Below are 15,254 nucleotides of genomic sequence, written 5' to 3'. Positions count from 1 at the left end.
AGCTGAAACAGTAGTTCAGCTAAAGTGGAGATGCCGAGGATCAAACCTGGGACCTCATACATGCAAAGCTTGTGTTCTACCACTGAGCTACATCCCCACTGCTCATTATATTTCATTCCTATTTATATTGGAGTTGTCACTGATTTGCAAGACCTATTTATATACTAAGATATCAGTCATTTTTTCCATGTATAGCCAATATTTTTCCTACTTTATTGCTTTTGAGAACTGTTTGTGTGTTTCTTGACATATGGAAGACTTTATTGTGGTGTAGTAAAATTTATCCATCTTCTTTGTGGTTTCTTTCTTTGTTTTTATTCTTAGAAGGATTTTTTCTCCCCAATATCAGATGTATATTCCCTATTACATTTTTGACCCTCCCTTCCTCCCTTCTTTTTGAACTCAAATGGGTTAAATTTAGCTGATCACACTTTCAGCTCAGGGCACACCGTCATCACTGGTCCATGCAGAGCCCTTGTTCTTTACTTTCTCCTTTCCCTTTTGCCTTCTGCCCTCAGTGGCATTTCCCTCTCCAACCATACACATCTACATACATATACATTTACCATATACATCTACGTACATAGACTGCATGTTCTTCATTTTGGAAAAGCGTTCACCAGTTTTTATCCATCTGGAGTTAGAGATTTAAAAAATTAAAAAAAAAAAAAACCACTCAGTTTTCTTACTACCTTTCTCTAATTATTCGAACTGCCTTCTTTACCAAATGTCAGGTTCCAGGTTTTCTAACCTGTTCTGTTTTGGTGCTGGGATCACTCTGCCTTAATGATTATCTCATTTAAAAACATTTGAATATGTAGAAATGAAAATCACATGTAATGCTCTTCCTGTATTATTTAATTCTTCACTTTTTATTAATATGATAGACAAGGGGGCCATTCTTTAATAACTAGCAGCACATTTATATATGTTAATGTGGTAAATTGCTGTCACTGTCATCTAATCCAGTCACGTGTTACAATTTTCAGACTGTGAAAACTATCATGACTCTAGGAGCAGGAACATATTTAAAAGTAGTGCCTATGACTAATTCAAAAGGAAACATGCCTCAGTGAACTCTGGCTTAGAGTTACTGGAGATGTTGACTGTGATTAACAGTCTCATAACCTTAAATCATCACCGACTCTGTGGACATGAGTTTGAGTATACTCCGGGAGTTGGTGACGGACAGGGAGGCCTGGCGTGCTGTGATTCATGGGGTCGCGGAGAGTCGGACATGACTGAGCAACTGAACTGAACTGAACTGAACCTTAAATCCGGAGAAGGCAATGGCAAGCCACTCCAGTACTATTGCCTAGAAAATCCCATGGATGGAGGAGCCTGGTAGGCTGCAGTCCGTGGGGTCACTAAAGGTCGGACACGACTGAGCGACTTCACTTTCACTTTTCACTTTCACACATTGGAGAAGGAAATGGCAACCCACTCCAGTGTTCTTGCCTGGAGAATCCCAGGGATGGGGGAGCCTGGTGGGCTTCCATCTATGGGGTCACACAGAGTCGGACACGACTGAAGTGACTTAGCAGCAGCAGCAACCTTAAATCACACTCTATCAACTTCTAAGCAAATAATTTCAAATGTCATTTTGTGGATTGATAAAGTAGGAGCCAAGAATGAAATCCGGGTCTGACCTTCTTTTTATCCATGTCGAACAAACTTTTCTTTCTGGAGTTGATATTTATCAGCAGCTTTCATCTTTCCTGTGTGTTTAACATGGTGTTGGGGTTTATATATGGTTCTTATTCCATGGAGCATATGGAAACTGGTGGTGAGAATCAAATTTGCTGTTTTTGGACAAAAAATAGTGCCTTGTTCCATGAAGCAATCCTTGACAGTGGTTGTAGGTGCTTGATGTCAGGGAGGAGAGGGAGGGAGAAGGAGGGTAGCGAAGACTTTTTATGCTTCCGAGGGCAAAACGAAAAGGGAAAAGTGGCAACTGACGACTGAACTGAACTGAACTGAACTGAATTCAGAAAAACTAAAACTCTAGCATTTTGTTGCAGCAAAACAGGAAAAAAAAAAAACAAAACAACCCACAACTGCTTTCCTTTAAGATGTGAGAATTTTAATTTCTACCAATAATTGGTAATATAATAATTGAGGGGGCTTGGTTTGGAGGAGGACTTGGGACACTTTAGGTAATTTAGGTAATTATTTAGTTCAGGGAACCTTCTCACTAATAGATGCTTATAATCTTTCTGGATACTGTGTACATTGTAATTGATTTACTAAAAATCATATAGTTTAAAAGCCATGAAAATAATAGCTAATCACAGTAATTGCATAGCACGTTTTACAATACTGAATATGAGAGGATTTTTAGAAAAGGAAAGTTGAACTCAGATAGGTCAGGTAAATTGTATCAAGTTACTCACTAGCTTAGGAGTAGAGCTGGCTTTTCATATCAGACCTTTATCAACGCCCAGTGTGGGTTCTGCCTTGTGGGAAATGCAGACTGCTTTTTCTAATAATCAACTGGCTGTCTGGAGCACTGGGTGGAGACTGAGGATTAGCCAAGGTCACTTTCAATCAGTGTGTGCTCAGTGCAAAACAGTTGAGTTCATTGGATTAGAGATAATGAAGGGGAAGTTAGATACACATTTTTCACTTGCTTTTCCTGAGTTAATTTTCTTTTGAGTGAATGAAAAATTCGTTTAGTAAAATAAGTACAAAATGTTCATATATCTGAAATCACCAGTGGCTCTAAAGTGTGTTGTTTTTTGTTTGCTAAGTCATGTCTGACTCTTTGCAACCCCATGAACTGCAGCACTCCAGGCTTCCCTGTCCTTCACTATCTCCCGGACTTTGCTCAAACTCATGTTCATTGAGTCAGTGATGCCATCCAACCATCTCATCATCTGTTGCCCCCTTCTCCTCCTGCCCTCAATCTTTTCTGACATCAGGGTCTTTTCCAATGAGTCAGCTGTTCGCATCAGGTCGCCAAAGTGTTGGAACTTCAGCTTCAGCATCAGTCACAAGCAGTTGAATTACTTTCTCCTCAGCTTCACAGAAGGGCTTCCCTGGTGGCTCAGATGGTAAAGAATCTGCCTGCATGCAGGAGACCTGGGTCCATCACTGGCTGGGGAAGATCCCCTGGAGAAGGGAATGGATTCCCACTCCAGGGTTCTTGCCTGGAGAATTCCTGGGACAGGGGAGCCTGGTGGGCTACAGTCCATGGGGTCACAAAGAGTCAGGCACGACTGAACAACCTCCACTTTTTCACTTTCAACTTCACAGAATTCTACTCTGTAAAGGCAAATGAACTTTGTAATTAGAGTAGGCATTAATAGGGCATATTTTTTATCTTTTTATCATCTTGCTGGGATTAATTTATTCCTCCCCCTGGGTTAACATGATTTTACATAAAATCATTTCCATGTATATTTATTTTTTGTTTTTTTCATGTGAATTTTAAATTAAAATATGAGTTTTTTTCCCCCCAGCCATCTTTATTTCCGTCTTGCTATAAATTTTCTACACACAGTTAGAGAATTTAGTCCAAATATATTCACAAATAGAGAATATATTCCAGGTGTAATATCTGCCAATGCTATATATTCAAATGCATATCTTTTCTGATCATTTGATAAAATGACAACCTCTACCCCTTTCCCAGTTTTCTAAAAAGGCCTGATTGTTGTACTATTGGATTTTTAAAATAAACTGCCCAGTACATTATGTGACTCCCATAAGTCTACCAGATGGATCTCAAAGATACTGAGTCATATTGTTCAGCCTTCTGAACACACATATTGTTAACATTATCTGCCAGCGTTTTAAAAACTCATTTGCAAATATTCTACCTGTTAATCATTCAGTGATTTGGGAGCGTATCTTCTAGTTTTGTTACTTCTTAGAATCCGTTTTAATCCATGTCTGTTCTGTTCTGTTCTGTTCAGTCGCTCAGTCATGTCTGACTCTTTGCGACCCCGTGGACTGTAGCCTACCAGGCTTCTCCATCCATGGGATTCTCCAGGCAAGAATACTGGAATGGGTTACCATAAGGCCAATCAAATATTGAAAAAAGAGCTTGAAGGCTGCCAAGAAGACAACATGACTTTAACATACAAAGAGTTTCAAGCATGTATATGAGAAGGACTTTTTCCATAGATTGTATTTTTAAAACATAGTATAAAGTCTTCATCCTGTACCTTTCATAGTGCCTTTTGAAATGATTTCTGAATAATCAAAAAATTTTGTCATTGAAGCATAATATATCAGATTTAATATAAAAATCAGATTTAATTGAGGAATGAGATACCCTGAGAGTGCCTGGAACTTGACTGAGATGTACTTGGAAGAAACTTTTCCAGGCACTGCCTGCAATTTCAATCAGAATTTAGTAATTTAGTTTTATTTTGGGGTAGCTCATTTGCATCCTCAGCAGTACTGTTTCCCTTTCCCTTCATCTCTCCCTCCCTTCCTTTCTTCTTTTCTCTGAGTCTGATTCTTGCACTAAGTGTGCGGTGCATTTGCTGTGCCCTGACTTGGGGTTTTGAGGATGACTGCCAAGGCTCCCTGAGACCCAGAGTGACATACATGTTCCGTGGGTCTGACAGCCGCTCCTCACGTCAGGGTTTATTTTCCTTCAGTCTCTCTTCCCTCTGAAATATCACTGGAAAGAAAAAAAAAAAGACATAAAGCATCTGATCTTGCTTTTCACTTCCTTTTCTATTTCCAGCCACCTGTTCTTGTTTTCTAATTAACCCCAACATGGTGACAAGAGCCAAGATTCTTATGGTTCTGTAAAACACGTAATAAAAGAAAAGCCACATCTACTAGACTGTTGCCCTAAGGGAGACTCGACATCATATCTGAGGAAGGCCACTCATTTCTTTGTCCAATTTGTAGAGGAAGCAATGGTGACTTGCCTTCTCACTCCTCTGCTTCAAAAACAAATCAGAGGTTTCTGTGTGTATTGTGTGACAAATGGGAGGCTTGTTCCTATGAGCTCAGAAAGGCCTAAAGGTGGACTTTGAACCCCGTGCTTCTAGGCCAGGGCCTCTGCATAGGCTGATGGCCTCCCAGCCATCGTGTGAACTGATTCATTCGAGCCTGGTTTGTGCAGGTTTCCAGGGGTTGATAAACGCCTGCCTGGAGCGTCTTTCTGGCAGACGCTTGGCCAATAGGAGTAAAATCACCCAGTAACATCCGGTGGGCCTTTCCACACTCCCTTGCTCTGAAAAGTATTTGAAACCAAGTGGAGGGTGTTGAGAACTGACACAAAGGGGCCCTGTAAGGATGGGAAAGGAGGGGCCCTGTAAGGATGGGAAAGGAGGAGAGAAAGGAGGAAAACTGGCTGGTAGGAAATGAGAGAGAACTTGCTGTAAAATTTCCAAAGCGGTGATTGACCAGGTTACATGTGGCCAGGAAATTGGAGCAGCCTTTCTGATATTCTCATGTCAGGGTGCTTTCTGCATGGAGGCTGGTGCCAGAAGGGCATCTCCCAGGCGCTTTCCTCCTGAGCTGGACTTTTATCACAGTGAAGCAGCAAAAGGTAGCAAAGGCAGCCAAGAGCCAAGAGAAGGGAGGAGACAGAACTGGTTGGAGAACAGAACCTGGGGGCCTGGGGTGGCAGTCCCTCACTGGGCAGATCCTGAGTGTCAGCTGTGGACCAGGGCTGGGCTCCGGGGTCAGGTGAGCAGGACCAATGGGGTCATGTCCTGGAGGCTGATGGTCTAGTGAGGAGGGACAGACCAGCAGCACAGGTCAGGCCGCTGTCGGCAGACGGGTGGCTGGTTCATTCCTGACGGCTATTCGTTCACTTGTTCCCTCTTGATGGGAGACTTTCTAAGAGCTACTCCATAAGGAAGTAGCTTTTCTTCTCTGGGCTGTGGTCAGAACACTAGTGGGGCATTGCTGCAAGGGGTTAGGTGCCCCTTTGGAGTGGGCAGAACTGGATGGTGGCTGGAGGAAGGTTAGTTCCACACTGTGCCCCAGCTCCTGCGCGTGTTCCTCCATTAGGAATTCGTAGATCACATCTGTCAGCTTTTCACTGCTTCCAGCATCTCTCAGCTTATATGGGAACCAGAAGGACCCAAGGACCATGGCACTGTTTCAGGGGATGGGGGACCCCATGCCTGTAGCTCCCACTTCCTGTTATTGGAAGACAGTCTCACAGAACTCCTTTTCTGTTGAGATGAATAACATTCACGTTCATCAGAAAACATTTCTCGGTTCATAGCCTCTTTTTGTCATTGGGTTGTGCATGAGGAGATCTGTGAAATATTTTAAGCTGACAGTGGAATTGTCTTCAAAAGGGTGGGAACTGCTCCTTCAAGGAGAGTAAGAAAGATCTTACTTTATGTTAGAGCACAGTGCGCCTCTGCTTGTCCTTCTCAGGCTCTTGCTGTATATGCCTGTCCCCACCCTGGGACAAAGAATTACTACTGAAAGATTATTTAGGTAAAATATTAAACCCTAATCTTGCGCTGATGACTTGTCACAGCTGGGAATCTGATTCCTTCTTTAGCAGAAAATGGTGATTGTGAGGATTACGCTGTTCATCTTTAAGGAGGCCAGTACAGGAGGGTTTTTGCCTCTATTTTTTAAGGATTCCTCTGAAGGCACTCAGCAAGGATCAGCTCCTTCCTGCCTCCTTTCCTCTCTCCTTCCTTCCTCCTTTGCCTCCTTCTCCCCCTTCCATCTTGAGTAAAAAGGGACAGTGTGTGCCTAGTTTTGACCAGGAACTCAGAACCGTTCGTTAAATATTTACGAGAGCTGGTAATTCGGTCAAGTAATTCTCATCTGAATGAGGACAGGAAATCTCTGGACTGTGTTTCTAGCTGCTCCAGAGCTCTTGGAAGGACAAACTATAAATGGCCTCATGCTTCCCTGGTGGCTCAGATGTAAAGAATCCGCCTGTAATGCGGGAGCCCTGGGTTCGAGCCCTGGGTTGGGAAGATCCCCTGGAGGAGGGCATGGCAACCCACTCCAATATTCTTGCCTAGAGAATCCCCATGGGCAGAGGAGCCTGGCGGGCTACAGACCATGGAGTCAGACACGAGTGAATGACTAAGCATAGCACAGAGGCTTTCTGTGATCAGAAAGCACCGTGGATGCGCTGGTGATTCTAAGTGTGTGTGATAAAATGAAACCACAGTCTTGTCTTTAAGGTTTCCCCTGACAACATTCACACACACAGTTACACACTGACACATCTACACATTCACACATACATTCATACATACAGACATTCGTGTACACAGCCACACCCCATCTGGGGAGCAGGGCAGATAGCTCTATGTCTATGGACATTCCATCCCGGTCTGCAGCAACCCCAGGAGTGGCCACCAGGGGGCAGCAGAGGCCGTAGAACCCGGCCGGCCCCGCTGGAGGGGCGGTGGCGGGGAGCTGAGCCTCTGGGGGTGGAGGGAACCCCAGGGGTAGGGACTTGGCTTCCAGAGAGAGGAGAGTTCGAATTCTCCCAGCATCTTGTTCTGCTTCCTGTTCGGGCCTAGTGTGTCACCTTTTTAAACACACAGGTTCATACGGTTCTTAACTTTCCTGTCCCCTTCATACCTGGCTCCCATGTTCCTGGAGTGGCCATCGTGACCCTACCTGCTCTCCTTTCCTGGCACATCCCTGGGGTGGGGGACTGCAGGAGCCCACAGTCTGGGCCAGCTGGGGTCGTTTGGGGGCTCCAGGAGGGGAGGAGGGGCAGTGGGTGACATGGCCACTCGGGAGAAATGAGCTGATGAGAAGGGGGTGGTGGCTGTCACAGGGTGGTCTGCCCCTCCCACCCCATGCTGTTGGAGGGATGGACATGTGGAGAATGGACATCTTTTCATTCTTGTGAAAAGTGTCATGTACCCTCGTTTGGAGTCAGACTCTTGGTTTCCCTATTCCTCTGCATTGCCCTTTCTGAATCTCTCCTGCACAGAAATTCTAGAGCTGCTGCTCACTGCAAGAAAGTGGGGGCTGGAGGACTTGGTTTCCTGCATCTTTGGGGTGAAAGGAGGGAAACTTGTATCTGAATTTTGCAGAAATCCACGTAGAGATCAGAACAGCCTTTTGGGTCTCTCTGAACTCACAACCCAGTCTTGATCGAGTTATTTGCTATCCAGGTGTTCAGAACATTAAATACCCAACTCATTTCCAAGGTGGCATTTTCACGAGCATTTTTCCTGCCTCAGCTTCCTCGAGTGAAAAACTGCCCCCCACCCCGTGTGCGTGTGTGTATATGTGTGTCTATGACCAAAACAAAAGCCGAGCTGCCCTGATAGGGATGTCTGCAATTTGCATATTTAGTGACCCAGTGGGGAAAGGTGACAGCTAGAGATGCTGCTTCTTATACAGCCTTTACCACCAGCTCTGTGCGATCCAGGGAAAATCACTAATCGGACTTGGCCTTACAAATGGGAACATTGACCTTTTCCAACATCCACCAAACTGGAACATAATAGGGTTAATGTCATAGAGGCAGATGACACTTAGGTTGTTAGGGGGGAAAACAGTGTATTTTTTATCGGATATTCCTAAGGTCCTCAGAAGCAAGGTTTTGATGGAGATATATAGGGAATTAAGACCAGTTACTAACCACCTTGCGCTTGAGGTCCTCTGATGACTTCCGGTTAGGGGAGGTGCCCGGAGGAACAGTAGGATCTGAGGGGAGGAGGCGAACACGAGGGCTCGTGGCAGCCTTCTGGAGGCCAGCCCCACGGGGTGGGGGTGGGCGGTCTCTCCAGAAACTGACCACAGGGATGGATGCCTGAATGCGTGTGGGGGGATGAGGGGGTGGGTTACCATTCAGGGTGGAAAGATGAGATGCTGAAGACAGATTTAGTCACATCTCAGTTTCTTGATTTCAGCGTGTTTATATTGGGTGTTTCAAGTTTAAAGCTAATTAAATCGATTCATCATCTTTTGTGAAATACCAAAACGATTTGGTAAATGCTAAGTAGGCTAGCGGACGTTTACATCATTTAACGCAAGGCGTAGGCCACCTGCAATGTGTAGGTGATTCATTAATTTCAAGTAAGTTTCCCACATTTAAGTAAATGGCAACACTGAGGGTTTCGGTTGGGGCTCTGCCTTCTGCTGTGTTTGGGCTGTGGGTGTCTAGCCAGGAGCTTGTCGCCAAGACCCTTGTCAAGGAGCTTTTTCCCCTATGGTTTCAGGTCTTACATCTAAGTCTTTAATCCATTTTGAGTTAATTTTTGTGAGTGGCATGAGATAGGGCCTAATTTTATTCTTTTACATGTGAATATCTGAATTTTCCAGTACCATTTTTAAAACGTTTTTATTTTCTCAACTTTTTTTTGTGTTGGGGTATAGCTGGTTAACAATGTTGTGACAGTTTCAGGTGAACAATGAAGGGACTCAGCGATACATATACGTGTACCCATTCTCCCCCGAGCTCCGCTTCCCTCCAGGCTGCCACCTACCGATGAGCAGAATTCCATGTACAGTATGTCCTTGTTGGTTATCCATTTGGAATATAGCAGTGTGTCCATGACCTTCCCAAAGTCCTTAACTGTCCCTTCCCTCGGCAACCATAAGTTCATTTCCTAAGTCTGTGAGTCTCTTTCTGTTTTGTGAGTTCATTTGTATAATTTCTTTTTAGATTCCACATATAAGGGATGTCATATGACATTTCTCCTCTATCTGGCTTACTTCACTCAGTATGACCCTCCCTGGCCCTTCCATGTTTCCAGCACCATTTATTGAAGAGACTCTTTTATCTATTGAGTATTCTTTGCTCCACTGTCAAGTATTAGTCGACCATGTATGCATGGGTTTATTTCTGGGCTCTCTTCTGTCCACTGGTCTTCGTGTCTGTTTTTATGCCAGCACCGTATGGTTTTGATTACTGTAGTGTTTATAAAATAGCTTGAAATCAGGAAATGTGACACCTCGCGCTTTATTCTTCTTTCTCAGAACCTCTTTGGTTATTCGGAGTCTTTAATGGTTCCGTTTATAACTTCTTGTTTTGCTTTTTGGCCACCTCATGCGACGAGTTGACTCACTGGAAAAGACTCTGATGCTGGGAAGGATTGGGGGCGGGAGGAGAAGGGGACGACAGAGAATGAGATGGCTGGATGGCATCACTGACTCTGTGGACATGAGTTTGAGTGAACTTCGGGGGTTGGTGATGGACAGGGAGGCCTGGCGTGCTGTGATTCATGGGGTCGCAAAGAGTCGGACACAACTGAGCGACTGAACTGAACTGAATGTTCTGAGCGGCTTTTATCCTCATCTTCCTCCTTCTCTTTCTCTGTTTGAGCTCATTGCACCTCTTTTGTCCCACATGCTGTGCCATAAGTAGAAATTCCTGACCCAGAGCAAAGTGGTGATGAGGGCAGTTAAGGTTAAACCCGCCTTGCCAGTCCCCAAAGGGATCCCCCAGACACAGCATCTCACAGACTGCCTCTGACTTCTTAATCAATTTTCCTTCATAATGGATGAGGGAGGGGAAGACGATTTAGCTTGGATTTTAGCTAAATTCAGAGTAGATTTTCTTTTCTCTCTCTGTCTCTTGTTAAGAACTTATCCTACTCTTAGCCTTAGAGGCTTCCGTCCTCTACCCAAAGAGTGGAAGGTCACTTCACACAGGGATCATTTGAGAGTTCACACAGATCGGGTTTGGCTGAGATAATCTTTCTAGGAACATCCCTGGACCTTTTGTACTTTGTTGTTTGCCCATGCACTTACGCTGTTTGGTGGTCATAGGCTGATCTCCCCGAGGGTCAGTTGGACCTGCTGCCAGTATACATCCTCTTGCTTTTCACTTTAGCCTTGCTGTTGCATGGAAGTCATCATTTCTTTGTTTTAGCAATAGAGCCTCCCTGAGTTGTGAGCTGGGCACATGGCTATCTGGTTGGTGACTGTATTTGTGGTCTTCTGTGTGGTAAGTGTGGCCACGTGGTTCCATTTCCCCCAGTAAATTGTGAGCAAAGTGATGTTCACAGGGTCTGCAACAATTCTTCCAAAGGAAATGCCCTGCCCTTCCTTTTCTCTTTGGCTTTCTTCCAGCCCCAGAGGGGGTCTGCATTAATAAGCTCCACTCATGCAATACTTTGGCCACTTGATGCGAAGAGCCGACTCATTGGAAAAGACTCTGATGCTGGGAAAGATTGAGGGGAGGAGGAGAAGGGAGTGACCGAGGATGAGATGGTTGGATGGCATCGCTGACTCAATGGACATGAGTTTGATTAAACTCCGGGAGACAGTGAAGGAGAGGGGAGCCTGGCATGCTGCAGTCCTGGGGTCACAGAGAGGAGGACACGACTGAGCAACTGAACAGCAGCAACGTGCAGCTGAGGGCGACGCAGTCAGAAGTGACAGAGCGATGAGATGGACCTGGAGGAGCAGAACCACCAGAGGATGCTGGGAGGATGGGAGTAGAAATTGGGCACATCACTGGGGCAGACCCGTGGAGATTCTGCTGGAAAGGGAGACTGGGAGACAAGAGTGGTATGTGTTAGGTACTCAGTCGTGCCCAACTCTTTGCGACCCCATGGATTGTATCCCACTGGGCTCCTCTGTCCATGGAATTCTCCAGGCAAGAATACTGGAGTGGGTTGCCATTTCCTTCTCCAGGTGATCTTCCCGGCTCAGGTTTTAAACCCAGGTCTCCTGCATTGCAGGCGGATTCTTTAGTTGGAGCCACCAGGGAAACCCCTGCTATGCAGGGCTCCTCGCAACTAATGTGGTGGGCCCCTCTAGCAATCTTATTTATTAGCCTCTTTTTTCCTACTAGCCCTGGCCTGTTTAACTCCACCCCCCCACCACCACAAATTAACCTTGTGCATTTCCCCTCCCTTTTTGTTCTTGGCCAGGGGAGAAGCCTGGAAGTGAGCCTGAAGAGGCGAAGCTACAGACCACCAGCAGACAGATCGTGCAGAATGCCATCCTGCGGGCCGTGCAGCAGGTCTCCCGGGAGAGCCAGAGCCGGAGGAGGGACGCCAGGGCCGGTGACACCACCCGGGGCAGCCTCCGGCCGGGTGCGGGAGAATCAACCAAGAAGCAGGAGAAGTAACACACAGACGGGGCTCTTATCACGTGCTTGGTTTCCAGCCCTTTTTAAAGTGTAGGATGCGTCACTAAAAACGTTGCCAGTAAAGCAAACTGAAGTCATTCTCGCCCAGCAGTAGGATGAATTCGAGCTAGTCCTTGGCCGAGGGGCTCTGTCCTGGAAAGTACATTAGACAGCTCTGTTTATATTAATGCTGTGCCTCTGAAATAGTCAGGCAGACAAGACACTGCCATTACAGATGTAGTTTTGCAGCACAATTCATTTCTAAAGTTCTTTTAAAAAAATGGTTCTGTCTTGTTTGTTTATTTGGCCTTGTATGCATTCTTCCTGTAACTTAACTTACCAGTTCTTTCTGCTGAAGCACCGAGTGCCCTACTGTGATCTTTACAGTATTTAAACAAGGCTTGCTGGCAAGGTGAGGGAAGGGCATTGCAGTCCTCCTCAAATATGGAACTGAAGGCTTTAATAAAGTGGGTTCAGGCCCAAGATCATATTAAGAAAAGGCAAAGTCTAAGTCCCTCAGGATCTTACAGAGGCATGTGTTTATATTATTTTGTAAAAAAAAAAAAAAAAAAAAGGAAGAATTTAGATTTTCAAGAACTCAGTCTCAATTCTCTCAGTTTGATAGCTGGTATTTCTCCCGGTGCAGAAAGCCTTGCAAAATATTACAGATTTCTTTTTCTATTTCACAGTGAAAGTAAGACAGGTGAACCTAAGTGCATGAGTGAAGAACAGCTGGAATTGTAGATTCCATCCTGAGATGCCCTGGGGTCTGATTATGGGGTGCGGGGTCCTCGGAAGGAGCTCTGAGGCCTTATAAATGCCGTGTGGCCGTCAGACTATGCATATACACTAGTAATTTGCAAACAGGAACTTTTCTTCTCCCATCCACAAATTAGGTTTTTGTTTTTTGAGGCTATGAATATCATACCTATCTGGAACGAATGACATGTCAAATGGGAAAAATAATTTTCTCAACTCTCTGAAATGTGAAAATACAGTGAGATCAACAAAGCGACCGTGCTGTGAATGCAGTTATGGGAATGCGTGTGTGCAAATGAATACAGCCACCCATGTTGCCACGGAATGAGCTCTGTGCCCCTCCCACGTGGGGGCCGCACAGCCCTCTGTGTCCTTGCAGTCCTGTTTCCTGGGCTCCCCAACAGTTACTGAGTTGGTGCTGCTGAGAACAGAGGAAGAGTCTGACCTTTGTTAGATACTTTTGGGCTTCCGAGTGTCGGTGTCTACATCTGATGGTTTTTTAAAAAGCAAAGTACCAGCGAATGAAGTGTGGCTGATGTTGACAGACTTCTAAAATCCCACTGTTTACACTTTCCAGAATGGATACTGTTGAGAAATGAATGAGAACAGTGTCTCAACAGTTCTGTTAGATGCTCTCACACCATGTGGAATGTGATGGAGTAAATTCACAGGGACGATGATTAGGGAGGGAGCAGCGGAGTTAACCTTCACATGTGGTTTATTCATAACTTTCTGTAATACTCATGACAGTTGAAGAACAAGTTTAAGTTGAAGTCATATAATGGACGGAATATAATTGTACAACCTTGATAATAGGAATGAAGGTATTAAGGGAACTGAGTCAGGAGTATCCACGATTGAAAAAATAAATCCAGTGCTTGTAGTTTGCCAGTGATCCGGCCCTCTGTCTACTGAGATGTCTGGATAGAACCAGCCTTGGGTTTAGCTGCCAGATGGCAGAAACCCATAAACATGCTCTCTTTCCTCTCTGGTGTGTCTGTGCTAATACTCTGGGGGATCTTGGAGAATCTCTGATTAACTTCTGTATCTAAATGTTATTTATAAATAAAATATACCCAGCTTTGAAACACATTGTCATTTTAAGCCAAGTTTTCTTCACCCTACTGTTTGGCTCCTTTCATACGGGTCCACAAGGTATCCCAAGGCTGTTTTCCAGACCTCTAGATTCTGGGATCCTGAAAGCATTTCTTAATGGGCCGTCACTGACCCTGTCTGAACACGGCTGTGGGATGCGGGTTCCTGAGGTGTGAGCAGAAAAGCTTGTGTGTGCTAAGAAGTGGCCTTTTGATCTCAGGAAGTGAAGGTAAGTAGGTTTGGAAGCCAGGTGTCTTTCTTGGTCTTCTGAGATGGAAAGTCTGCAGCAAGGAACAGAGATACTGATATGTTCGTGGAAGGAGAAAAGAAAGTTTATCTGTCACTGCACTCAACAGGTAGGTGCCATATTAGTAGAATCCTAAGGAAATGGCAACCACTCCTGTATTCTAGCCTGGAGAGTCCCATGGACAGAGGAGCCTGCTGGACTACAGTCCATGGGGTTGCAAAGAGTTGGACACAACTGAGTGACTGAACACACAAGAAAACTCAGCCATAAAAATAAATGCATCTGATAAACTCCTCTTTGCATCTGTTTCAGTGTAAAGTTATGAGGTTTTAAAGGAGCCAACAGAGCTTCATTTGGAGGAGGCCTTCCCCTTGGTTACACTCGCAAGCCAGCACAAAGCTTTTGGTCCTAGGAATTAGTTGTATATGTGTGCTCAGTCGTGTCTGACTCTCTGTGACCCCATGGACTGCAGCCCGCCAGGCTCCTCTGTCCATGGGATTCTCCAGGCAAGAATACTGGAATTAGTGGGAGCATGTATTTCATGCCCTTTACCTTCCTGGCTTAATAGATAGTAAAATGCACATGGACCTCCCAATTCTGTGTTTTCAGCTCTTTGTCTTGGGCTTTGCCTGTCCCTGGGGTGGAACTGGAGGGAAATTCTTTTTGCTGCTTTGTTTTTCTGCAGTCATCCACCCACCATGAACAGTATTGTAAAGAGAACTTATTGTTTCATCTTTGTTTCTCTTTTTCTCCTTTAGTCTTCATTTATGACATGGTTTCTGGTTACAAGTAAGTGAATCGGCCATTTAAAAATAATCTTTGAAACTGCGCCACTTTGACTATTTTCAGGGTTTAAGGTCTATAAAAAATTGTTATTAAAAATTACAATAAAGGAATGAATTTTACATTTATCCACAGTAACAGCTATTCTAACTAAAATGTAGTAGAGAATGAAATCCCTAAAAAATCTGGTAACTAGTTTAGCAACCCTAGGACCCAAACTGGTGTAAAAACTAAATACCCTAGTTTGAGTAATTCTTCAGTTTATATAAAGAGAAAGCAGAAAATACAATCATATTGTTGGCTCTCTTGAGTGTGAGAAAACTTTCTGAAATATGTGACTATATGTTAACTCGTGTGTCATCACAACTTCAC

At 44.7% G+C, this 15,254-nt stretch overlaps 1 protein-coding gene across 3 annotated transcripts in view; it reads left to right on the top strand.

The window, feature by feature from the left end:
• The window catches only part of AKAIN1 (A-kinase anchor inhibitor 1), a 53,773-nt gene extending 39,934 nt beyond the window's left edge, over window positions 1-13,839 (top strand). Inside the window, exon 4 of one of the 3 annotated variants that reach the window (XR_016036672.1) lies at window positions 11,799-11,929. Coding sequence is in view for 1 of the 3 variants with exons in the window: in XM_088833375.1 (XP_088689501.1) it covers window positions 11,799-11,998 (200 nt within the window). In the remaining 2 variants the exon portion in view is untranslated. Of the gene's footprint in view, window positions 1-11,798 lie in introns of all 3 variants that reach the window. The other 2 variants (XR_016036673.1, XM_088833375.1) reach the window with 2 other exon arrangements.
• Window positions 13,840-15,254: the final 1,415 nt, after the last annotated feature.

Source organism: Moschus berezovskii, chromosome 28, assembly GCF_049115385.1.
Source record: "Moschus berezovskii isolate FMDL1 chromosome 28, NW_MosBer_1.0, whole genome shotgun sequence".
NCBI classification, from domain to species: Eukaryota; Metazoa; Chordata; class Mammalia; order Artiodactyla; family Moschidae; genus Moschus; species Moschus berezovskii.
Note: the sequence above shows the minus strand (reverse complement) of the source record. Positions and strands in the feature narration are given on the sequence as shown.